At 52.9% G+C, this 25,386-nt stretch overlaps 2 protein-coding genes across 3 annotated transcripts; one reads left to right on the top strand and one right to left on the bottom strand.

The window, feature by feature from the left end:
- Positions 1-337: 337 nt before the first annotated feature.
- Positions 338-4,518, bottom strand: ATP5PD (ATP synthase peripheral stalk subunit d). 2 transcript variants are annotated; one of them, XM_037065939.1, is made up of 6 exons: positions 4,438-4,518; positions 2,750-2,880; positions 2,362-2,458; positions 1,431-1,502; positions 635-697; positions 338-512 (listed from the first exon to the last, which is right to left on the bottom strand). In XM_037065939.1, the coding sequence occupies exons 2-6, from the start codon at positions 2,869-2,871 to the stop codon at positions 381-383; spliced, it is 486 nt and encodes a 161-aa protein (XP_036921834.1). In that variant the 5' UTR covers positions 2,872-2,880; positions 4,438-4,518; the 3' UTR covers positions 338-380. The 2 variants fall into 2 exon arrangements, with proteins under 2 accessions (XP_036921834.1, XP_036921842.1); XM_037065947.1 differs by lacking the exon at positions 4,438-4,518 and adding an exon at positions 4,116-4,207.
- Positions 4,519-4,538: 20 nt separating this feature from the next.
- KCTD2 (potassium channel tetramerization domain containing 2) lies at positions 4,539-16,194 on the top strand. The gene is made up of 6 exons (XM_037065805.1): positions 4,539-5,093; positions 6,660-6,768; positions 8,581-8,672; positions 11,952-12,047; positions 13,602-13,727; positions 14,473-16,194. Exons 1-6 carry the CDS (start codon positions 4,557-4,559, stop codon positions 14,500-14,502), a joined length of 990 nt encoding a protein of 329 aa, XP_036921700.1. The 5' UTR covers positions 4,539-4,556; the 3' UTR covers positions 14,503-16,194.
- The last annotated feature ends 9,192 nt before the right edge of the window (positions 16,195-25,386 follow it).

Below are 25,386 nucleotides of genomic sequence, written 5' to 3'. Positions count from 1 at the left end.
AGGTTCACAGGTCTTTTCTTTCATTCATAATGAATTCATATTAAGACTCTTCTAAAATTCCAAGCACAATGGTAAGCCTGGGGGAATATAAAGATGACTAAGGTGTAATGCCGACACTCAACAAAGGGAACTTCTAGAATCCTCTAGATCATTTACCTGCTGGGATTAGGAGCATATGCAGATCATTAGACAACAGGGCCAGCACACACCCACAGGCGCACCCTCCCAGTTGAGGAACAAAAAGCCCCCTCCCCATGAGGCTGCCTCAAAGTAGCGACTAGCTCAACTGCAAAACAGCAGACACACGCAGCATTATATAATTATTTTTAATGTCCACAGTTTATTTTTAATGTCCACAGAGCCTTCTCCCAGATTGAAGTTTATAAATTCTCAATTGGTTTGTGAGGCCAGTAGGGATACTTCTTTTTGTCTAACTTGGTTTCTGGGAAGACTTCATTCAAATCCTCTATGGTCATCTGATCAAACGGAATTATGTTCCTCATCTTCTCCAGCTGGAAGGCAAGCAAGTATGTTAAGGGAAACAGGGCTGCAAAGACTCAGGAAAGAATCCAAGGCAGTTACTGCCACCAGGTGCAAGAGGAAAACTGTCACAAAAGCCAAAGCTCACCCTTACCTCTTTCTCATATTGCTCGATCCTGGCCTTTGAGAGAGACAAAAACTCAGCACAGCTTTTCACCTTTAAAAGAAGGGAGAAATTCCGTTTTGAAACCAAGTTCAACTGTGCTGACCCTGAGGCTCCTAAGGTCTGTGAAGTCGCAGAGCCGGACCACTCTTGCTGCCTCGCTCTGGAGAATACATGGAGAATGCCATGGCTACTGGGGTCATGTAGTTTGCTTTGCGGGGCAAACTACAGCTTTGCTAAATGCGCAAGGAAGCACATACAGGAGGACCAGCTTATGATGGCAGGACCAGGGCTCCTCAGCAAGTTACTCGTCTAGGTAGCCCACACGATGCCTGTGCTTCATGGGGGCTGGTTACCAAATGGCCAGGACAAGCCGCCAGACCGACAAGCCAGACCGCCCCTTGGTGGGGCCACCGGAGCGCCGACACGGGCTTCCAGTGCTTTTGAGTTTGTAGTTGGGTATCTGAATACCACCTTAGATCATTTCCCTACCTGACTCCTTCATTGTTTGTTAGGGCACAATGACATGCAATAAAATGCACATGTTTAAAGAAAAACTCCTGATCAGTTGTATGTATTCATCTGTGAATACATACAGCCACAATCATGAGAAAAAACAAATTAAACAGCCCCCCTCCCGTTCCCAGGCAACTATAGAGGTTGCATTTTCTAGAGTTTTATTTTATTGCTCCTTTTAGTTCAATCTACCCTAGCCTAGTGACTAAGAAATATAGAGCCATCAGGAATTAAGAGGATTTTAAAATACGTAACAGCCTCAACTACTCACATCTTCTTTTTCTTCAGCATCCACCAGGGCACTGTATTTATCCTCTGGCACAGGAACCTTCAGGGCATTAAACTGCAAACACAGGCACAGCGAGTTGTTGCTAATACACCCAGGAGCCCAAAGGAAGGGCTGCTAATCCTTACAGAGCACATAAAAACCCATTCTCCATTCCAAGAGGAAACCAGGATGAATCTGAGTTGTTGTAGCGGGAAAAATACTAAGACTGAGAAGGGGAGATCAAGGTGCTTCTCAGCCCCATCCAAAATTAACTGCACACCTCGGACAATTCTCTATTACAATGAGCTTCAGTGTCTTCATCTCAAAGGGACAGCCAGACTGGATGACCTCAGAAATAGCCTCCTAGAGCCTCTGACTTCTAGAGAAATTCTGGTTGAAGTGAACCCCTGTGGACGAGGTGGAAGTATGTTGGCATAATGGAGACAGAGATGGTCTCCAGAAAAGACCGCTTAGTGTTAGAGCCCAGTGCTCAGCACCGCCCCTGGCAGAGCGGGCCCTTGATAGGCTGACAAGAAATTACAGCAGAAAGACAGTAAGGAAGGCAGCGCGGAGACAGGAGAAAACAGTGAAAGAGGAGAAGAGATGTTAGCTTCTCCCAAGGGTGAGATGAATGGGAAATGTACCTTGACAGCCCTCCGGCCCCTGACCAAGGCCATCCTGTACTGCTTCTTTGGAGAGGAACCTGCCCAGTGAACAGACCCTGGATCCCTCGCGTGTATTCTATTCACCTTTAAATCACCTAATGGAAGACCTTCGGCCACACCCCCCTCTCCCGAGCTGCCTTTGGGACCCGAGGGTTTAGCACCACCCTTCCTTCCTTGCTGTGATCAGGCATTCGCAATCATCTACTCTCCTCCCGTTCCAGCCACGAGCCAGGCTGTAAGACCAGTGCTTTAGCGGCCTGAAGTCTCACCTTCTTCTCAAAGTCGTCTACCAAGCCGGCCTTCGCTACATTGGCCTTGTAGTAAGCCCAGTCAATAGCAGGGGGCTTCTCGGGCAGAGTAGCCAACCTGCTCACACGGAAAAGCAAAAGTTAAGATTGTTCTCGGAGCACCCGAAAATTCACAGTAATTTCCCTGTTCCTTATTCCTACAGCCTGGACCTATCATCACACTGTTCTCTGGGAGGAAGAGCACAGGAAAGCAAAAAACCCCTACTTTCATCTGGTAACTTGATACGAGGGCTCCTTCATACTTTGTCAGAAGAACATGAGAAAGCCCAAATCGTATGTAACTGCACATCACTGTTGTGTCTCGATGTATGTGGCAAGGCGAGAGGCTCCCTCTCAGAAAGGTACTGACCTAGAGGTGAGGGTCTCATTCCAGGATTTCAGGGAGTTAGCGATAGCCTTCTGGTTTCGGGGTATTATCTCCCCAAAAGCTACCCAGTCAATGGCTTTCAGAGCAAGTTTTCGCCCAGCCATCTTGAGATCCTAGAAAATAAAATAGCTTAGATCGAAACAGGGTTCTAGGAGGGAATTCTATAAAAGTCATCTTATTAATAGGAAGTGCTTTAAGAAATAGATCAGCGTCCTCTGAGTGGTGGGTATATTAACTAAAGACATCAGGATTGCTAACTCAGAAAAGGAGGGCACCTCAGCCTTCCAAATTCAAGGTGTACAACCTGGCACAGAACTATATTCTCTCTCCTAAACATTCCTCCTTCCATTCCGTGACTCCTAACTCATCCTTAAGACCCCAGTTCTCCCGAGTGTGTTCTCCATGTACCACCTTTGGAAATATTTTACTCATGCATTGCATTCAAGTTAACAATTTATTTTGAATGCATTTCCACTCAGATTGTTTTATTCACTGATTCTCCAGGGCACAGAACTGTACGCACCTAAGTTCCCACAAGGTTTGAATAGCGCAGACTCTAGACCAAAAGTTCTTCACCTGAAAATAGCGCTAACATCAGCCCTGCCTACCTGAGCAAGCTATTCAAAGTGCCAAATGAAAACTGCACGTCAATTTGCTCCACCATCTCAGGCAAACTTAAGGGGCTCTCTATTCCCTTTCTATCAGATTCGTAATACAACTGGTGTTTCTTATTCGTGTCTGATTTATCCTCTGCAGCACCAGCACATATCCTGAGTATGATCAGCAACACCCTTAAAAGAGGTATTCAATGTACGTATGAACGTTGAGAAAAGAGGGAAAATGATTACAGCCATTAAAAAAAAATCCAAGACAGAATAAAGTAAAACTGTCAAACTAAATAACATCAGTGTCAGTCCTTAGGAGAAAGGCTGAAATGTCAACGGTCTTTACAGACCATGGGGCGGATCACAAGGGAGGTGGGAGTAGATGTTCCCCAGGATCTTAGAAAGAAATTGTCCAACACCTGCCCCTTCCCTTCCTGCCCTCCCAGGATACCTGGGTTTCCCGGAATGGACGTGAAAGGGCAGGTGCCTTTTAGAGACATCGGAGGAATAAGCTTCCTGACACCTTTCAAAGCCTCAGGAACAGGAAGGCTTCATAAATGAAGGGATTTTATTTACTGCTGAAACCCCTGCGCCTAGATCCGGTCACGCACACAGGAGAGGCTCAAGGACTGTTTGTTGAAGGGGTATAGGAAGCCTGCACTTGAGAAGCTCCGAACGGTCCACGCGCTGGAAAGCTGGGACCCTCGGGAGGGAGGGGAAGGCGCATCAAGTTATATAACTGCCTCCGGGTAACGTTTCCCCTGCCCCCAAACCGGACTGCTTAAACCGGCCGCTCCGGGACGGACTGGACGAGATCAGGTTTGTGGAAGCGCCTGAGTTAGAGGCGACCCGGCCACAGCCCAGCCTCTACGACCTCCCGCGCGGGGGAGGGAGAAAGGAAGGGAGCGAGGAGGCAGCAGTTACACCCGGGGGCCACCCGTCGGCGGGGCAACCGTAGGACCCCACGTCCTTGGCAGGACTGCGACAAGGATCAGCGAAAAATCTGGAGGCGAAAGAGCAAAGGAAACCACTGGAGGCAGACCCAAAGTCCCCAACCCTACTCACCTTCACCGACCCCGGCGCCCCACAGTCCGCAGCAGCCAGTGACGGAAGTGGGTCACCGGAAAGTCTTCTCCCAGCCAACCCTCAACCCAGAGGGGCGGGCCTCGCGCGGCGGCCCGCCAATGGGAGGGAGCTCCGCTCCGGAAGTCCCGCCTCTCGGGGTGGGCCCAGCGCCACCACAGCGCGGGTCCCCGAGTGCTGGTTGGGGGCGCTCCCGTCCCTCTCCCCGGCCCCACCCCCGCCGATGGGCCGGTCCGGCTCTCCCTGCCGAGAGATGGGCCGGTCCGGCGGCGCGCGGGCAGTGGCGGCGGCGGCGGCCCAAGATGGCGGAGCTGCAACTGGACCCGGCGATGGCCGGGCTAGGCGGGGGTGGTGGGAGCGGGCCGGGCGACGGGGGCGGCCCGGGCCGCGGACCTCCCAGCCCTCGCCCCGCTGGCCCCACGTTCCGTGGGCACGGCCGCCCGCCCACTACCGCGCAGCCGCTCGAGCCGGGTCCCGGACCCCCCGAGCGGGCAGGGGGCGCCGGCGCGGCCCGCTGGGTCCGGCTGAACGTGGGCGGCACCTACTTCGTGACCACCAGACAGACCCTAGGCCGGGAGCCCAAGTCTTTCCTCTGCCGCCTCTGCTGCCAGGAAGACCCGGAGCTGGACTCGGACAAGGTGCGCCCCGCCCTCCGGCGCGCCCCCGGCCTTTGGACCCCCTCGTTCCTTCTAGGCGCGTCCCCAGATTCCTGCGACACGCTCGTCACAGGCGGGCTTTTGGAGCCGAGACCCCCTTTCCCGGCCCTTCCCCAGCCAGGCAGCTATTGTCGCCCATCCTAAGGCGCTCCTAGGGTTTCTCTCTCTGACCCCACCCTTCGTTTGGTTCTCAGCGATTCGTTCCTGAGACTGACCACCGGCACCCAGGAGAACCCACTCCACACCTATATCCCAGCCCCTCAAGTCTGCATGAGTTTTTCCCTGGCTTCTTGTCAGCCCCTCACTGCATGTACCAGATGCACCCAGAACTGGGTCAGGGTGAGCGAAGGCATTCGTGTAGCTTTCTCAGACTTCCTCTAGGACCCTCTTACCTTGGGTGAGTGCCTGGGTTGCAGGATGGCTTCGACAGCTGCGGAAAGTGCTTCTCGTGATAGCACACTTCTTCCCCGTGGTCGTGGTCCCAGAGCTCATGTCTAGGAACAGCCACTGTTTTGGGTCCCATCTGAAGTCAGATGCATTCCTTGGAAAGAGGTGACCGTTGCCAGTGCAAACCTAACACCACTGGGTTAAGACCCAGGAAAAATGAAAACGAGAGTGCTGTTGGGCAAGATGCATGGCTGCTGACCAAGCTGGTGAGAGGGCCCGAGGTACTTAACCCATTTCCACTTTGAACTGTTGTTTGACTTTTTTTTAAACTTCACACGTTAATCTTACGGTTCCCAATGCACAGGAATTCACCATTCTCATACCACCTATATCCCACATAGCATTCAGCCTGTTACCTTGAGACAGTCTTGGGGTTGGGTAAAACTGATCTCATTTATTCATCTCTTACCTCTCTTCTAATAAATCTCAGGTTGCTGGAAACTGCCCTAACTTTAAAGAGATTCCCAAACCCTTGCTTATAGAGGAATGGTTTTTCATCTGCCCAGTCTGCCTTATTGCAGTAGAAGCAAGTTTGTTCTTATTTCTTTTACTGTGAAGATGAGTAGGGTTAAAGCTGCTGAGAGCCAAGTCCTGTCAGTGGCAGGCTTCCTCTTGGCACGGAGCTGGGGTATGCGAGGTACAGCTGGCACTGCAGATTTCCACTGATACTGGCCTTGAGCTCAGGAATGTTGCCAACTAAACAGGTTTTCTCAGAATCAGGAATGTGATTTGGGGGCAATAGAGAATTCAGCATGTCCATCTCAAGCAAAGATTTAAATCATGCAACTATAGCATTTTGTTCCTCCCTTCCTTTACAACAGATATCCCACAGAAGAATGTTGGTACTTGTTTCCACTTAAGTATTTTAGAAGTTCAAGTAAACACCTAGAATAGATGATACAACTGTGCATCCAGAATCCCCTACCTAGAATGATCTTGAAGTATGAGATCACAGCGCTGGCCTTCTTGCCATTGGTTTGTGGTGCGCAAATGTCTAGCGTCACTTGCCCCCCTTCTAACACATGGTGACGGATGTTGAACCCTGTCCTGACTTGGTCTCAGAGCTCCGTGGTGATCGATACCCTTGTGTTTGGTTGGCAGGATGAGACCGGGGCCTACCTGATCGACAGAGACCCCACCTACTTCGGTCCTATCCTAAACTACCTCCGCCATGGGAAACTAATCATCACGAAGGAGTTGGCAGAAGAAGGTAAGGACCATGTTTGAACCAGGCATTTTGAGAATTCAGGCTGACTCTGTTTCACAGCTTCGACTTCGGTTTGAGACTTTTTATTGAGCTTCTGCGCAGGCGTAGTGACGGTTTATGAAGGTGAGCAGGAGCCTCCAGGTACTGGTGGTGTCTGCTGGAGTCTCATTTAAGGGAGCCCTGTCGGGCTCTGCTCACCCTCCTTAGTGAGATGGAGAAGAGGTAGCGCAGCTTTGCTGGCGGCTGTGGGAATTTTTTTCCTGAACTGCGTCACTGTCGGGATCCCTTTTACATTTGCTAACGTGCTAGCAGTGAATGTCCGCAGCCTGGAGCAACACATCCTGACATTCGGTTGTTCAGATTTTCAATTTTAGTTCGAATTTGCAGCTGTAAGAAAATTGTAAAAGCTTGGCCTCATTTCTTTTAAGGCTGGTCTCATGCCTCCTTGTAAATTTTTTCAGCTGACCTAATTCATTCTTCAGTCTATTGTCAGGTGCATCATCTTTGGTTTTTAGGGCATTGGGACTGTAAGTGGGTCTTCATATCTTTCTAAAAGTCTTGACTTGGTCTCATCGAAGGCATTCAGTTGAAAACTGGGGCTGCCCCCAAATCCAGCACGCCCAAACTGGGGAATGTTAGCTCTGAGGAAGAAGGCTGTACCGGCTGTGTGACTTAATGAAGCGGCTGCAAAGCACCCCTGTTTCAGCCAATAATAAGAGGACTTGCCCTTTCTCTTTTTCCTGAATGCTCTCTTTAAAAAAATAAAATAAATGCATACAGAAGCAATGGGCATAGCACAGTAAATTCCACGCACCCACCATCCTGCTTCTACAATTGCCAACTCATGGGTAATTCTGCTTCTTGAAAAGAGTAATGATGAGCATCTTTTCTAATGCCTTTTAAAAAACTTTTGTTTTGAAATAATTTCAGACTTAAAGGAAAGGGCAATAGTACAAAGAACTCCCTTTACCCATGGTCACCAATTTTTAACATTTTTTGTCGTGTTTGCATTGTCATTCATTCGTTCTTCCTCTGCCCCTGCCTCTCCCCTCTCCGGCCCTCCCACAATTTTATTTCTGAAAGATTTAAGGATGGTTTCCAGACTTCACCCCTTGGTACTTCGATGCATATTTCCCAAGAATAAATATATTCTCTTACATAACCACAGTATAGTTAACAAACTGAGGAAATTTAACGTTGATAAATACTTTTATCTGTAGTTCATTTTCCAATTATGTCAACTGTTCCAATAATGGCCTGTATAGTAAATTCTTTTCCTGGAACAAGTTCCCGTGGCCCACTTAGTTGTCCTGTCTGAGGTCTTTGCTTTTATTTAGTATGGGGTTCTTTCGTGGTTGCTTTGTATATTGTTCAAGTAATAAGCATTCTGTTACATTTGGTCCATCCATATTTATGCACACAACCCACCCTGGTCATTTTGGGGGCAAACTGCAAGCTCGGGTAAAAATTGCCAGCTCAGGGGTTACCCATTGTGATTAGTTCCAGGAACTACTTGACATACGGGAAAGGTGTCCTGCAGCTAAAGGGCAGGTCCAGGGAGAGTCAGGGAAGGTGCCAGGTGGGAAACTGGGTGTGGAATGGAGTAAACAGGGCAGACCTTTCTCTCTGACTCCTGTTGGGGAAAAGGTAATGGGTGCGCACCCTAAACAGCAAAGAAGCATTTCCTAGGTTGGCAGAGAGAGACTAGACTTACACTTGAAAAATGCTGTTCGTAGCAAGCGTGTAAACTGCGGCTTGCCTACTGCCCTTGGGGAACTCACGCACGCCTCTGACTGCAGTTCGGTCCTGTCCTAGGTGTCCTCGAGGAGGCGGAGTTCTACAACATCGCGTCTCTCGTGCGGCTGGTCAAGGAGAGGATACGGGACAATGAGAACAGAACTTCACAGGTAATGGGTTTTGAACTTGCATGGGGAAGCTGTCTCACGTGGCTCCCTGTCCATCTGCCAGCCAGACAGCCTGTGCTCCCCCAGACTAGTTCGGAACAAAAATGAAGAGAAGGAGAAATAACAGAGAAAACGAAACAGCCTGGTGTCCCTTTAGAAGAATGGGGAGGTTGCGGCTGCCATATGGCAGTGGGAGGAGCCCACGGCACTTCAGGTCCCGCACCTGTTCTCTGGAACAGGACATCTGTCTCCTGCCATGTGAAGACCAGGCCAAGGCTTGCTTCCACCTGTTGGGTGCTCTTTACAGGGTCAGCCTTTAACGTGTCAGCACGTCCCATCTGGCCCCTGCCAGCCCCTGAAACCGGTTCCCTGGTGTAGACTTCAGAAGCCGCCTGTGAACTGTGCTTCTGAGAAAATAATACCAGCTTCTGTTTTTATTATGAAGCCCAGATTTTGATACTAACTCCCTAGCTATAGTAACAAAAGTGAAACACACAGTTTGCCACCTAGTGGGAGAAGGGAACACAGTAGGGCATACTTAGCTTATTCCATGTCATATCACCCATCCACTGTGTCTTAACTGGCCACAGTAGCTTCCATTAGGCCCTTGGGATTCTTCGACGACTAGAAATCCCATGCCTTCAAGGAGCCTGAAGTCTAGTGAGGAAACGGGTTCGCTTTCGTGTAGTTAGGCTCTGCGTGTTGAACGACCACAGTCACGGGGCAGAGTCGGCCTCCAGCCTGACCGCGTCCTGCAGCGTGGTGTGCCTCGTACCCCACTGGCTCCAGTGGTGGAGGCTCCCTTGAGAGCGAATCTGCTGCATGTGGAATTATCTGTGATTATGAAGAAGGCGGAGCATATCTTTTCCGAAGTGAAAAGTAGTTCCTCACTTCCTCTGTGTCAGACTTTATGTATCAGAGTGTCCTGGCTCTGAGTGGATTGGGTTGTCTGGATGAGTAACCCACACCCCCGATAAGAAAATGAGTGAATTCTTGTCACATTACCTCCCGCGGCTGGCCAAGGTGGAAAGAAGGCTTGCTCATTGAGTTCTCTAGTCTGGCCGAGGGCTGAAGGGCCCCTTTCCCGTTCAGAGATGCATCCCTGGTGGGCTTGCAGATTGCTGGCGAAAGAGGGTCCAGTGTCGCCCAGCCTTTGCTGCCTTGTATTATATTTACACGGTGGGGATTTAAGAGCTTAGACGTTCTGAAAATCTGGCCTTACCCACAATTCTCCATATTCCAAAAAAAAGCTTTTGCTCAGTACAGATTTTGATGGTGGCATGAATTATGTGTTTTGAAACCATTCAAATCATAGTACCTGAACATTCTAGTTCTTTGCCATTTGGCTGATTCCTTGAGAGCACTGTAAGATTTCTCTCTAATGACAGCAATTTAGTTAATTAGTTCTAGATTCTGAAGGCCTGGGGATTCAGACTTGGTTGGAAGCTTTTTTATTCCAGGAATGTCAAGACCTTTTTGATGTTAATTGATCTCTCCATCTTTGAAACTCCAAGCAGTGATTTGATGTTGTTCAAAGACCCCCACTTTTGCTGTTGTTGCATGTGGCTCTCAGGTGATGTCGGCTGCGCGTGGCTGTCTGTGTCCGTCCCTTCAAACGGGGTGTCTCCCTTCACTGGTCTGTGTTTGAAGGAGACCCACTTGGCAGATATGCAGGCGAAGCCCAAAGTATGAGGTCCCACCCCGCCTTTTCTTAGTGACCTCCCGTCCCTTCCCAGGGCTGCCCCGTTCTACTGCCTTGCTGTCTCTGAGGATACTTTTTGTTAAACAGTTAATCTCGGAATGTCTGAGAACACCAGCAGTTTTCCTTCAGAAGAGGAAGATCAAAAAGGCAATATGATGTCTTAAATACCTGGGACTTTGACAATCGTGGCCAATATGGTAGCTCTTGTGATGCCCTAACTTCTGTAATACAGAACACCTGGTGGTTTCCGAAGTGCGTGGTTAGAGCTGCGTGTGCATTGAAATCTTTAGAAGATTTGTCCTGCCTGGGCTGGTGTGGCTCAGTGGAGTGAGCACTGGTGTGTGAACTGAAAAGCGCTGGTTTGATTCCCAGTTGGGGCACCTGCCTGGGTGGGGGGCCGGGTCCCCAGTTGGGGGTGTGTGAGAAGCCGCTGTTTCTCTTGTACAACGATGTTTCTCTCCCTCTTTGTCTCTTCCCATTTCCCTCTCTCTAGAAATAAATAAAATCTTTTTTAAAAAAAGATTTGTCCTACGTCTTACATGGAAGAAAAAAGTTTATTAAAGGTTATATTTATTTATTTTTAGAGAGGGAGAAAGAGAAGGAAACATCCATCGTTGCCTCTTGCACTCGCCCCAGGTTTGAGCATTCGCTAGGATGACTCACAGAACTCAGGAAGATGCTGTGCTTACTGCTGTAGGTTATTGGAAGGATACGAACGAACAGCCAGGTGAAGAGAGAAATGGGGCCAGGTTCTGAAGGGCCCTGGCCCAGGAGCCTGTCCCTGAGCGTTCAAGGTGCATCTCCCGCCAGTGCCCAGATATGTTCGCCCACATGGCAGCTCCCAGAACTTCGTTGTTTAGGGTTTTTTAGGAATGTTTTGTTACATAGGTTGGTTGATCAAACCATTGGTTATTGGTTATTGGTTATTGAAAGCAATCGCCAGCCCCTCTCCCCAGCATAAGTCAGTCAGTAGATCTCCTCACCCTTGGTCTCTCTGGCGACCAGTCGGTAGCGCACAAAAGACACATGTCACTCAGGAGGGTCCGAGCATTTTGGGTACTGTGCCAGGGACCAGGGACCAGAACCGAATGTCTTGTTTCCTGTTACCTGCCTACCAGTCTGCAGCGGGAACCTGGCCGTTGACCCCTGGGACACGCTCAGGTAGCATTGGCAGAGGGTGGACATAGCTTGAACACCTGCATATGATGGGATTTCTATTTAATATGTTATTCCCATAATAAGGCATCACACTTAATAAACTAAAATATGATCTGCGTTTTCAGCTTGTGTGTCAGACATGAGCACCTTAAGAAAATGTGGCTTTCTTGTCCAAAGTAATTTTACTCTATTTTCTGTTTAGAAAATAGGTGAAATCTGAGTGCATAACCCACTCCTCGGCACTTCGGAATCGCTGGAATCGCTGTCCCCACGGAGACCCTGCCCTTCTTCCCTTGAGCGAGCTTTACTGGGAAACTAGTGCCGCGTGGGGGGGTGCGGAGGGCAGCCGCTGAAAAGAAGTGCAGGCCACGCACTGCCACGCCCTTGGCCTCTGCCCCCAAGTGTGTCCGTGGTTTTCGCAGGGCCCTGTGAAGCACGTGTACCGCGTCCTGCAGTGCCAGGAGGAGGAGCTGACGCAGATGGTCTCCACCATGTCTGACGGCTGGAAGTTCGAGCAGGTACGTCTCAGTGACGGCGACCCCACATCCAGCCCGGGCTTCCCCCGATGCCCAAACAAGAGCCCCCGTGGAGCTCAGTAGGCCCCTGTGGTCCTGTTCAGAAACGGGGAAAGGGAGCTGCTTGGTGCGGACCGTTTGCTCCGCAGTGCAGGGTGAGTTGGGAGAATCGAGAACAGTATCCGATCTCCCGGCTTCATATCCCAAGTTTCACCTTGCTTGTGTCCAGAGGGAGCCAGCCTGCCAGCTTACTTGGGCTTGAAGTGCCTTTCTCTCTCTCTCGCTTTCAGAAGTGCTTGTTGACACGCTCTGGAATAATTCCCTAAGGAGGCCTGGGGTTCACCCTTCCTTACCCCAGAGTTAGAGCTTTAGCGCCCGGAACACATAGGCAATCCCTGGAGAAGGTGGGGTCAGATGCAGAGTGTGCTTGCTGCCCCAGGCTGTGGATTTCTGATCCTCAAACTTTGTGCTAGTGACCGAGGTGCCCAGACAGCCACCCAGACAGCCGGAGAGAGGCAGGATTTTACCACTGTCTTCCATCAGAGGGCAGGCTTGTTCAGTGGGTCTGTTGTCTGTAAAACACAGGGGGACTGAGCTCGAATCGAGTGTATTACGACTGTGTGTCGGCCGCCCCTGTTTCTGTGTGCATGTAAGAGGTCACTGAACTGTCACCGTAAACTTTCCTTTTCAGAAGTCCCTTTTTGCGTCTCTGTCTTCAGAAGCAGCCCTGGTGTTCCTATCACTTTGCCCTGTGTAGGATCAGCTCTGCCGTGAACGGCCTCCTCATCCTCCTCGGGCACAGGCCGCAAACGTTGCTGAAGTATTTGACCTGTTCAGAGTCTGAGCAGAGGACATTATCAACACTTTTTAAAAGTGTTCTTTGTGAAACCAGTGAAAAACATTTGTCTTACTCTGCTCGTCTTGTTAATGTCCCGTGTGGACAAGGGGTGTTCCCAGTGACTCCGTGATAGGGATGTGGACGTGAAGGCGCAGGCAGGCATGCCCCCTGACCTGAGGCCCCCCGGGCTCATCTGGGTGACCCCACTTTGGGCTCAGCTTCTCCTTCTGCGCGTGTGTTTCCTATTTAGAATTAAAGCCTGGAATCAGTTCACTGAAAACATTAAAACTACCAGCGGCGTAAGGCTTGTGGTAGCTCTCCAGTGGCTGCCCTGGTGCTCTGCAGGGCCTGCCGGGGGCCAGTTTCCTGTCTGGAACATCAGCTCACAGAGGGGCCGGCTCTGTGTGGGTGTTTCTGCCAAGCAGGTGTCCCTTTAATCCAGAGAGGCATTCCATTTTGCCTCCGTGTTTGCTAGAAGGAGTGTGACCGGGTCAGTCCCAGCTGCTGCCCCGGGGGCGCCCGCTGCTGGGCGGGGGGCGCTGCTGGGCGGGGGGCGTGACGGAGCGCTCGCTTTCCTTGGGGAAGCCTTGCCCAGAGCGCCCTGGTGAATAGCCGAGATGCAGGCAGCCCCAGAGAGTCCACAGCATTGGGGGGGGGGTGCTTTGGTTTGTGTGGCACTGAGTGTTTCAGTGTCACTGTGTGATGTCCTGTTTTCCCAGCTTATCAGCATTGGGTCTTCCTATAACTATGGAAACGAGGACCAGGCGGAATTCCTCTGTGTCGTCTCCAGAGAACTAAATAACTCCACCAACGGCATTGTCATAGAGCCCAGCGAGAAGGCAAAGGTGAGGCGTCGATTCACCGGCCCGTGGCCTCGACCCCTTCGCCCCCAGCCCCTCCCTGGCTCTGCCTGATTTCTTCCCAACCCTTCTCAAGCCAGCCCCAAGTTTCCCCTTCATTTGGGTCTTTTGACTGGTGTCATTTAAACCAAGATTTATAGAGCAGTGAGAGGATTTTAGTTAGGAAATGTGACCCAAAGTGGGCCGACCTTTCCCAGCCTCTGTCCAATAAGCATGAGAAAGAAAAGCTAATTGCCCCCAGTTACTCAGAGGCCTGAATTCTGACACTTGAAATCGGAAAGTAGTTTGTTTGCCTTAATCATTTGAAACTCCTCTCTCTCCTTTTCCTGCCTCAAGAGAAAAGGTATTTGTTTACCTGTGTGACTTCTTAGGTTACCGGAAACCTGGGGGCATTGTGCTCTTTGTCCTCGAGCGCCCCTCAAACACACGCACGCACCCCCAGGGGTCACCAGGTGCACCCAAACCACTCTCTTGAGCACCAGAGAAGTGGGCCGGCTGCCCAGCAGGCCCAACATGCTCAGCTAGAGTCTCACAGCCCAGGCGCTTCAGCAGAGGGCAAGGCTCCGGTCCTGCCTTGCATCCTGGGTAACGGGTCGCTGTGCTGCCCACCAGCCCAGTAGGAAGTCATGCGTTCCCTTCCTGGCCCTCAACAGTCTGCTTAGCAGCCTTGGGCTAAAAGCAGTCTGCATTGAGTCCAGGCCTCAGCCCCTGCCCCATCGTCCTCTTCCAGATCCTTCAGGAGAGAGGATCTCGGATGTGAACTCCAGAACCTTGCACGTCCAGACAGCAGCCGGCAAAGCACCTCTTTGAAGGCCAGTCTTGCTCCTATACAGTGACCGAGCTACTGCAATGTGAAGCTGAGCCTGGGCCCCCGTGGAGAGTTTCTGGTGAAACCAAAGGAACCCCCACCCCACCCACAAGAAGCTGAAGATGGATGCAGCTTCCGGCTGCAGAGCACTTCGTCAGAAACCGGCTTTGTTTCTCGCCAGTGTTACGACAGATCTTCACAACCGCATCTGGCCTGGGTTCCCAGTCAGAGCCCCTGTGGGGAGTGCGGGGGAGGAAGGCCTGCTCTTGGTCCGTGCCTGACTTCGGGGGGTGGGGCGAGCGAAGGCGGACTGTCCCTGCGCTGTGCCATGTCTTCACGTGAGGGTGCCAGGTGGACGTCAGCAGCCAGCTGCTCCGTGGCTCTTTCCCTTCTGTGCATCCCAAACCGATGTAGCAGGTGCGAAGGATGCTGGCTTCCACCTGTCCAGCTGCACCGAGGCTGTGGAAGAAGGATGGAGTTGCCGGAGTACCCCACGTTCCTGTGAACTAAGCCTCTGAGGAGGGGAGGGTGGAGCGTCCTTGCTTGCATTTGGAGGTCGGGGGTTGCTGCCCGGCATTGGGGGCATTTGGCTGCTGCCATACGCAGCTCTGCCTTGTTGGTCCCCAGTAGCCTGGACCCTCCAGGTGGCTCACTGTCTTCCTAGGAAGAGGTCTGGGGCGGGCAACATCTGCGCCGAATCGGACAGGTGGGAGCTTCGGGTAGTTAGTGCAACTGCTTCTGCAGCCCTTTTTCACCCTCCGGGGGCCAGTCTGCCTTCCCTGACTTTAAACCGGAGGGAAGGGACCTTGGAACTTCTGGTGGCTTGGGGTGGGGACGGCTGTGTCGTCCAGAGTGGCTAGGTTTGTGACATGGTAGCGTCCGAAGTGTTATTTCTGTGACCGTCTCTAGGAAGCATCTTCCACTGAACGTGTGACACTTGTTTGTGTCTCTCTTGGTTTCTGACCTTGGCAGTCCAGCCCCACAGCCTTGTCAGTGTTTGCTGACAAGCCCCCCACCCCTTTCCCACTGGTGTGTGTGTGTGCTGGGCAGTCTGAGGATTCCCCACACCCATTATCCTGCACCTCACTGTCGCTTCTTTTTGTGGGGTGCCGTGTCCTCGAGGATCGGATGCTCGTTTGACCCGGGGGAGCAAGGCTGTGAGCACAGAGCTTGCACCTCAACCTCTCTGAGCCTTCGCGTCGTGGAGAACCGCCATTGCTTGTACAGGGCCCAGGGGACCCTGGGCTTCCCCTTGATGACTTCCATAGTGTGACAAATGGTCCAGAGAAGCGGGGAGCCTCAGGAACGCTGCACCAGTAAACGCCACCACAAACCACTTGCTCTGGGCTGCTTCATAGCTGGGACCCGCCCTGCTCCACAGCTGCTTGCTAGGCGGGCCCGGAGTCCCACTTTTTGGAAATGAGCATAGACTGTGCCAAACGTCTTTTAGGCGTGTCACCTGCCCAGGCCTCTCACTCCGACCTGTTTCTGTGTGTGTAAAGTAGGACAGAAATGTGTGTACAGTGGTGTCTGCTGCCACGGTGTCTGCACACGAGCTGGGTGTGCATGTTGGCACGTGCCCGAGACTTTTACAGCTGTAAGATGCTGCCTATAATAAAAGCAGTCACCTCTTCCAGAAGGTCACAAGCATCATCCTGTCATCTTTCAAGAGAAAGGAAAAAGATTTCAGTGTGTCGAGCAAAGCCGTTCAAGTGCAGGGCCCTGGGAGAGGTGCTGTAGCCGGTTGGAAAGGAGGACGGGCCCACGCAGGAGTGCTTTCCCGGGCCGAGCCTGGTGACCAGCCTCTCCTCCCCAAGCCGGCGAGAGGGCGAGAGGAGGGCTGGAGGACCGACGGGCCAGCCCCTTGGGAACACACTGTCCCCTGTATTTCGGACTTCCACCGTGGGTCCTGTAGAAAGGCTGCTGAACCCCTTGCCAAGGCTCTGAGACGCAGGCATGGCGGTGTTTCTTATCTCCTGAAGGGCTGGCTTTCACCATGTTTCCCTCCTCATGGCGACCCAGTGACAGTTTAAATTGTTTAGTGCACCAGAAATCACAAATGATTTGTCTCTTAAGGTTTCTGGAAAAGTATTTTACCCAAACCCTTTATGAACCAAGGGGGTGTTTTTCCTGAAAGCCTTCTCTCCCTGGCGTAGTCTGGCTGATAACATCAGAGAGCAGTCTGGCCTTTGGCTTGGGGGTGTCACATGCCCAGGAACCCACAGTCCCCAGCCGCCCAGTGGGGAGTGCCTTCCCGCTTCCTTTTCTGCCAGGTCCGAGGCCTCGGGCCGTGCAGGCCGGGTCCAGGAGCAGCCTGGCGTCTCCTGAGTGGCCAGCGCTTCGTCTTTTCCTCAGAACCTGCTCTTCACCCTTGCCAGTAAGGTGGGGGCCAAGCCCCCGCAGGGTGACTTCGCTCCTGCACAGTTTTAACTGATCTCGGGGGTGCAGCATGGTGTCAGGGAGGGCGGGGCAGAGACGCTGAGGGAGGAGGGCCAGGAGGACGCCTCCAGCCTCCGGCACAGCCTGGGGCCCAGGGGTTGGGGACCGTGCCCGTCCCTTGTGGATGCCCTTCGTTACTGTTGGTGTGTTTGGAAAGTCTGAAATGTTGCCTTTTTTTTTCTTGGTCAATAAAGACATTAAACTTCTGACTCTTGAGGCCTTTATGCATTTTCTACACCACATGCTCCTTGGTTTCCCCTGTCACCGCTCATGATTCTCATACTGCTCCTTGGAGGAGAATTGCGCCTTTCCCAGCAGGCTTTGCACCAAGCCCTGATGTCGCCCGCTGCTGAAACTGCCTTCTTCCTCCCACCGCCGTCGTACTGAATCCGGAAGGACTGGAGAGTGCTGAGAAACAGCAGGTGGGACAGATGGGCTACCCACCAGAGAGCTGGACAGGAAAGGGAGGGGGGGCGGGTGAGATGGTTTTTAAGGGGGGAAAAGCTTTCTTGGAAGAGAATAAGTGACTAGGTTGCCCATTTTCTCTGTAAGATTGAGGGTAAGATACGTGAAAATTCAGTAACCAGGTGAAGAATCCATCACTTAAGGCACCAACCAGGCAGGGTGTGGGACCCTCAAGAGGCCTTAGAAAGCACCCCCACCCCGAAACAGGAGACAACTGTACAGAAAGGTCAAGAACAAGGCACAAGGTTGTATCGGCCAGGGTCCACCCAGAGACAGAGCCCCCAGCAGTTAACAGGTGGTGGGGAAAGGGAAGGGCCTGGGGGTTTCGAGGGCTCAAGGTGTAGGGATTGAAGGACACAGCTGCTCCCAGGACCCAGGAGCCAGGAGAAGAGGTTAGGATTTTTTTAATGTGAAGGCATACCCTGGCTGGTGTGGCTCAGTGGACCAAATGCTGGTCCGTGAACTGAAAGGTCAGCAGTTCGATTCCCAGCTGGGGCACAGGCCTGGGTTGCAGGCTGGTCCCCAGTAGGGGGCGTGTGAGAGGTAACTGATCGATGTATCTCTAGCACGTTGATGTTTCGATTCCTCTCTTTGTCCCTCTCTAACTTGCTCTCTAAAAAAAATAAAATCTTTAGGTCTGAAAGATCCACATCTATTTTGGGGCTATGTTAATTACTCTCCAAATTGGCTAGGTAGGTTAGACAGTACCTGGTTCGAGATGAGCACGCAGCTCGCCCTACGGCTGCTTGAGGACCCATGGTTAGATGGCAGGGGTTGATTTCAAAAAGAGAAGAGTTCATTTGCAAAAGAAGGCATGGATCCCTTCACAAACCCTGGAATTCTGCGCACTGGTTCTCCAGCCAGGGCTTGCCGGAGGCTCCAAGCAGCGACAGCCTTTGGAATGAATCATTTGAGTACTGCTGAATCAGCTGCGTCACCAAGCCCAGGTGACAGCCCTGAGCTCAGCTTTTAACAAGAATCAGCCCTGGCTGGTGTGGCTCAGTGGACTGAGTGCCCAACTGCAAAGCAAAGGGTTGCTGGTTCAATTCCCAGTCAGGGCATATGCCTGGGTTATGGACCAGATCCCCAGTAGGGGGCACATGAGGGGCAACCACACATTGATGTTTCTCTCCCTCTCTTTCTCTCCCTTCCCCTCTCTCTAAAAACAAATAAATAAAATAAGAATCACACCAGATGCATCTTTATCAGTAAAGCCCTCCCCCGGAGTTACTCCATTAAAGCCCATTTAATTCCTTGGTCTATTTCCTTACAGGGCACTTAAATTTTTGTTTCCAAGTTTTCTATTTTCATTTTTACCTAAAAATATTTTCATCAAGATCGTTGTCTTCCATGACATTTTTATGGTGGAACTCTAGTGTGTTTAACCAATTTTAGCGTTTATTTTGATGTATGACCTCCAACGTGGTTATTGCCCCCGAGTCTTGTGGATTTAAGTCTCATGGATCTACATTTGCCTATTTTTCACTAATGGCAGTTTTCTGTTTCCAGGGAAACACCAAATAGATAAAAAGATTGAGAATTTGCCCTGGCTGGTATAGCTCAGTGGATTGAGTGTGGGCCTGTGAACCAGACAACCATGGTTCGATTCCCAGTCAGGGCACATGCCTGGGTTGCAGGCCAGTTCCCAGCAGGGGATGCACAAGAGGCGACCATACATTGATATTTCTGTCCTCTCCTTCCCTTCCCCTCTAAAGATAAATAAATACAAATCTTTGAAAAAAAGATTGAGAATTTGTATTTCTCAGCTTCCCTGTGAGGATAATTGTGAGCAAGTCTCCTCGTGTGTTTTTGGACCCCCTGGGGAAGCTGCTTCTGCACGTCCAGCCACAACCGGCCACTGGCGCCTGTGGCTTCTCACACGTGGCTCTCGATAAAGGTAATGATTGACTCTGAAGAGGAAATGAGACCAGTCACAGGAGAAAACCCTTAGGGCCCCACAGGCTGAGCCTGAATTCCACAGTGGGGGGACTGTTCTCAGAGAGGTTAGTGACCCCCGTTTCTCAGTAGGAGGTGGTCCTCAGGAGCTGGCTGCAGCAGGATGCAGGGGAGTGGGGTGCTCTGAGGTATTGGGGGGGTGCCCTTCAGCTCCTCTGAGCAGCCTGGCTGGGGGCTCCTGCTGACCCTCCTCTCTGCAGTGTCTGCACTGATGCCGACCACTGGTCCCTGTGGGCAGCCGCCTGTGGCGATGGGTCGGAGCCCAGCCTAAACCTTTCCATGACGTTCGGGAGACACCTTTCTCACCAAAATGCCTTAACCTTGCCTCTCCACCCCCAAGTCTTTATTCTTCCTGGTTCAAGGGGCTGCAGGCTTCTGTGTCACCAGGCGGGCAGAAATATGACAGCTGAGAGCACGAATGTGAGACCCGAGGGGACTGGGGCCTGCTCTGCTAGCCGCGTGGACCTCAGCGTCCTTCCCCTTGGGCAGCTGACAATGAGGGGATGCTACCCTCCCCGTCTGGCTCTGAGGGACATGCAGTTCCAGGGCGGAGCAGGGCGTGATCCTGGAACTGTAACCCACTCAGTCACGTGGTGGGAAACCAGGTCCAAATGTAAGAGGGATGTCATTCGCTTTCTTCAACAGCAGTTCCTCATTTGGAGTCGCTAGACCCATCCGGGTCCACAGGGATAGTCCCCGGGGTCCTCAAATAAGTTCTGGTGTTTCAAAAAGCCAAACAGCAAGCCAGCTGCACGTCAGTGAGGCTGGCCAGCAAACCAAAATATCAGGGTTCTTTGCTCATAACTCAGCATGCGCTTCACAAGGGAAAACGTGAAAGGAGCGCTTCTGGAGCAAGACCAGCCAGGGCTCTGAAAGTCCACATAAGGGAACCTCCCCCTCCCCTTTCCCCTACAGCCAGGGGACCAGGGAGGAGGGGACTGTCCCTGGAATGCCACCCACACACTTCTCACGCCTTCCTGCTCCTGCCTTAGCACACAAAGAAAATTTGGTTTCATGTGAATCCAAACAGGCTGTAAATGAATCTGTCCCCACGGACTGTTTCTCTTTAACATGTTTCGTGTTATTCCTTACAAAAAGATTGTGTTCCTGTATCGGGTAATTTTTAAATGTCTTTTTTGCATTGGCTAGCAAAGTAATTTTGCTTCTATTCAACAAATGCTTAGCACCTCCTCCGTGCCAGCCCCTGGCCATGGCAAATGAAATGTTTGTGGCAAAGATGAACTCACTGGGCCCTCACAGCGACCGGATCAGCTGGTGTCAGTAATTCTCCCCTTGATGGACGAGGAAACTGAGGATGGGAGGTTAGAGGACTTCCCCAAGATCATGAGGGTGCCTGCTTTGGGGAGCCAGAGCTTAAATGCAGGGCAGTCTGGTTTTCTTAACCATTGTGCTGCGTCAGCTCGCCTGTAACGCATTTGTTATAGAGAATGTATGCAACACCGCAAACAAAGAAGAAAATAAAACTGCCCGTAATCCCGCCCTCCCTGAGACCACCTCTCCTTCTCCTTCTCATGCTCTTGTGCAGACAGTGCTCCCAGGCGGGGCGGGGCGGGGGGGGCGCAGCGGGGGCGGGGGGGGGGCGCAGCGGGGGCGAGCGGAGACGAAGACCACTGCAGACGGCCTGTAACTCCCACGTGCATTTTCCATCCACCTCACTCTGTGCACGTTTTCCAAAGTTACTTTCAAAATGCAGAGCCACTTGTTCCCTGGCCGCCCTATGTTACATCCTGCGAATCTGGCCTACAGCTTTGTTTTGTCTGAACCCCTTCTCTGCCTTCCCCTAGAAGTGGGTGGCAGGTGGTGAGCCAGCCGAAGCCGCAGGCATTGCTTCCTTGGTGTCACGCCCCAGTTTCTCCCAAAGCCAGGACAGTCACAGAAGGGGCCAGAGGACGCTGGCTCCGTGGTGTCCAGCCGTCTGGTCTCATCCCACAGGTTGGGGAGAGCAGGAAGCAGGACCAGAAGGGAGCTGCCTAGGGGAGGAGCCTTAACCCATCCCTCACCCCAGTGACGCTGTTCGCAGGAGGGGGTGAAAGAGAGAGGATGCCTGTGGGAGCCTGGGGTAGGGCCCTTGCCTGGCACCCAGCAGGGCCTCTCACCTAAGAATGACTCCAGCTCCACTTGGCACTTCTCCTGTGAGGAAGCCACCTGGGAGTGACCTGGACCGGTCCCGCCAGCTAAAGGGAGGTGGACCATCTCCAGCCACCCTGCTGGCCCTATCCCGCCCACTCCCACCCCCAGCTCCTTGCCACAGGCAGTCCCCAGCTGCTCTCCTGGGCTTCGTCGTCGCCAGCCCCCACTCCATTCTGCCTCCCAGGTCCTCTTGCCCCCTGGCCTTTGCCCCTGCTGTCCCCTCTGCCCAGAGCTCTCTCCACTCTCATCCCCTTTCTTACTCCTGCCCACTTAGTCATTACTTTCTCCTCCGCTGTCCTGGAGACACAGCTAGACGGGCTGTGTTCCAGGAAGCCGGGGGAGAAGTCTCCCAAAGCCAGGCAGGGTCCCCGTCTCTGCGCTCCCCTAACGCCCTCCGCATCTGTCCCTCCTGGTGCACCTCCGTATTTCTGTGTGGGAATTCTCCGTGAGGCTGGGGGCCGTCCGGCTAATTCATCTCGGTCTCCATCCCTGCCGCAGAGCAGGCGCTGCACAAACACGGACCGGAGGACAGAAGGCACCCCTCCAGAGGCCGCAGTGCGGGGCCCACCCAGGTCCTTTCCTGGGACAGGTCAGGCTGGCTGCCAGAGGCCTGAGCGTGACCGCCCACCGCCGTCCTTCTCCCAGGGTCGTCCCTTTGCTCCCTCCCGCAGCTCAGCCCAAGTGCCCACTGCGCCCAGGTCAGTGCAGAGGACCCCCCATCCCTCCTCTGTTTCTACCTCGGCTTCCCCCGCACCCTGAAGATTCTGGGAGGCTGAGGACCGTGCAGCAGGTGCGGGAGGAGACAGACCCACGCCTCTCTCCACCTGTTCCCTGAGCTGTGAGGGGGCTGGAGCAGAGATAACCCTTCACATGCGCCGCCGGGGAAAACGTACTCCCTGGGCTTCTCAGGCCAGGAGGCCGGGACACACGGCGTGGCAAAGCCAGGCTCTCGCCTCAGGCACAAAACTCACGGGGCGGTGCCAAAAATCTCAGGATTCGAGATAGAGAATATTTTAATGCAGTCTTTTACAAAATCAAAATTAATGCCAGACACACGATGGACGGCATCTCAGAGTTACAGCTGAAGGCCAGCCCTGGCCCTTGCACTGCCTGCCCCAGGCCCCTCGCCCGATGAGGGCCCCTCGCCCAACACGGTTTTATTCGTAAAACCAGGTGGCTGCTCCTTTGGCCGTGGCTTGTTTGATCTCGTTTTCTTGAAAAACCGTTACATCACGTTGCCTTGGTCACGGAGTTTCATTGACACCTCTGTAAATTGTGAGCTCCAGTCATCAGCCCCGTAGGCCTCACCGGCCTCACCTTGGTCAAGGGTGTCCTATGCCTGGAAGGCATTACTGGAATTTATACCCGGACTAGGGGGAGGTGTCAGGGACACCAAATGTCCTGCAGTGCTCAGAACAGTCAGGCCCAAATGTCCCTGTTGTTACCGATGTTCACGCACACTCACACTTCAAGTCAGAAGTGAATGATAGCTGTTTGGCCACTCACTGTTGCCAAAATAAATCACAAAGGGACAAAACCCAGGAGCACCCATTTAAAGGCTTGGGTGCCTTGCCAAACACTGTTGGAAGCTGAATCCTCCTCGCTTACAGCTAGGTTTTCCCCGCCTGGAGGACACCTGTTTCGGGACTTTCGTGTTTCACACGCACTGGAGACGCAGATGGTCAGGGTTCTGCCCAGGTTGCTCCGATGTTCCAGCAATGTCCCCAGGTGGCTTCTGTGGGCCAGGTATAGGGTGGGAAGCAAGATAGGAGCTGGGGAGGGGGGGCAGACTTCTAGCCACGCCCTGGTAAAGCCTCTTCAGGGAAGAGGTGACCGAGAAGCCGTCCTGAGCAGGTGCTTCTGGTGAAGCGGAGCTGACTTGGCAGCATGTGGAGGGTGACCCGGAGGGACGGGAGGGTGCGGTCTAGCTGGGCTGGGGACAGGTTGTTGGGCCACCTCCTACTGACTCTGCCTCCACGACAGCCCTCAACAAACAGTACGTTGTGGTTAAGCACACAGACTCCAAAGCCAGACTGCCTGGGTTCAAAGCCTGGCTCTGCCACTTACAAATCCGTGACCTTGAACAATGTACCTAACCTCCCTGTGCCTTAGATTGTTCATCTGGAAAGAGGTCAAGTAGTAGTAATAGTGTCCACCTCCTTAGTCAACTGACCTAGGTGCCTGGCTATTTTAATTTATTCAACAAATATTCATTGAGCTGGGGTGGGGGTGGTAGAAAAGGGACATCACCGGGGGACTGAGACTGACGCAGCCCCTGCCCTCAGGAAGCGTATGCTCTAGTGACAGCGGGACCCGAGGACCAATCGCAGAACCGTTTAAATCAGGGGTCCTCGAACTGGGGCCTAGTACCTCCTTTCGTACAGCTCGCCAGCTAATACATAGTGTCCTCCTCAAACTCATGTCCACCTCGAACCTCAGAACGTGACCTTGCTTGGAAGCAGGGCCTTTGGAGATGCGAGTAAGATGTGCTATTGGAGTAGGGTGGACCCTAATCCAGTGACCCGTGCCCTTATACGACAACGAAGACACACAGACAGAGAGGAGACAGAGTGGAGACTGGCATGATGTGCCTAATAACCGAGGAAGGCCGAGGATGGTGTGTCGTCACCAGAAGCTAGGGGACAGGCATGGATTCTCCGTCAGAGTCTCCAGAGGGAACCTGTTCTGCCGACACTTTGGTCTTGGACGTCAGGCCTCTGGAATCGTGGCAGAATGAATAGCTGTCGTCCCCCCCCCCATTCCTGGTGTATGGTCCTCCCAGGCCCTGGAGATCCCAGAGCGGATAGTCCCCTGAGTGGTCCTGGCTCTCAGGAAGCTGGGATATCAGGGGCTGTCAGGGAGGACTCCCCAGAGGAGGTGGCATTTGTCCTTTGTCCTTGCAAACAGTGGGGATTATGCAGGGCAGTGGGGCCGCCCCTGAGTGGGAGCAGAGGTGACAAAACTTGGGTCCGGGCCAAGCAGAGGAAGGGCAGAGACCAGGAGGAAGGTGGTGAGGGCACGGGAGGAATGCGAACTGCATTCACACCTCGGGGCGAGGCCCTCAGTGGAGCAGCGTGGTCCGGTTTGTTTGAGGACAATCTGGAGGGCTTTGGGCAGCCGGGGTCAGGTTGAGCGAGAGCGAGGGTGCTGGCAGCCAGGCGAGGGCAGGAGGGCACCAGGCGGGAGTCAAGGTGGTGCTGAGGGGGGGGGGAGACGAGTCTGGTGGGAGAGCTGTTCGGCTCACGGGCTGAGAGAGCTGAGCACCCGGCGTGCAGACCAGTGCCCGCCCGCCGAGGCGTGGGCGAAGCGAGGCTTTCTGGTGCTGCTCCTGAAGACAGATGCTTTTGGAAGATGAGTCCAGAGATGCTTTTGGAAGATGAGTCCAGAGAGGGAGGCCGAGGTGGGAGACCCTATGGAGGCTCAGCATCCAGGCAGTGGGGACCCCGAGTGGCCCAGTGTCAGAAAGAGATAAGACTTGAGTGAGGCTGCAGAGGGGAGAACTGACTGGGAGGTGAGGCCCCTGACCGAGTCAAAGAGTAGAGATAGGGCCTGGCTTGGGGAAGGTGGCTTGGGGACAGTCTGAGTCAGAGTGACCTGACCGTGAGAAGGTCTTCAGATGGGTTGGCAGAGGGCGGAACTTCAGAGAGAGGCTGTGGGCTGGAGGAGAGTCTGGGGAAGAGAGGGGAAGGAGGAGGTGGGGAAGGGAGGGCCTCAGGTCCAAGGGCAGCCCCTGAGCCCCAGAGCACCACCCCAACAGCCTCTCCCTTGACTGGGGCCTTTGGAATGTGGGCTGTGCCTGGACTTGCGGTTCCCAGGTGGCCCTGT

The sequence above is a fragment of the Sturnira hondurensis genome, unplaced genomic scaffold (assembly GCF_014824575.4).
Source record: "Sturnira hondurensis isolate 20B ecotype Veracruz unplaced genomic scaffold, ASM1482457v3 Scaffold0001221, whole genome shotgun sequence".
Classification (NCBI taxonomy): domain Eukaryota; kingdom Metazoa; phylum Chordata; class Mammalia; order Chiroptera; family Phyllostomidae; genus Sturnira; species Sturnira hondurensis.
Note: the sequence above shows the minus strand (reverse complement) of the source record. Positions and strands in the feature narration are given on the sequence as shown.

Excerpts from the sequence above, each read along its gene's own strand:
- KCTD2 (XM_037065805.1), top strand. The coding sequence starts at position 4,557 with ATGGGAGGGAGCTCCGCTCCGGAAGTCCCGCCTCTCGGGGTGGGCCCA. Across the intron at positions 5,094-6,659 it reads CGGAGCTGGACTCGGACAAG|GATGAGACCGGGGCCTACCT; the intron begins GTGCGCCCCGCC and ends TTTGGTTGGCAG. Across the intron at positions 13,728-14,472 it reads AGCCCAGCGAGAAGGCAAAG|ATCCTTCAGGAGAGAGGATC; the intron begins GTGAGGCGTCGA and ends GTCCTCTTCCAG.
- ATP5PD (XM_037065939.1), bottom strand. The coding sequence starts at position 2,871 with ATGGCTGGGCGAAAACTTGCTCTGAAAGCCATTGACTGGGTAGCTTTT. Across the intron at positions 2,459-2,749 it reads AATGAGACCCTCACCTCTAG|GTTGGCTACTCTGCCCGAGA; the intron begins GTCAGTACCTTT and ends CCGTGTGAGCAG. Across the intron at positions 513-634 it reads TCGAGCAATATGAGAAAGAG|CTGGAGAAGATGAGGAACAT; the intron begins GTAAGGGTGAGC and ends CTTGCCTTCCAG.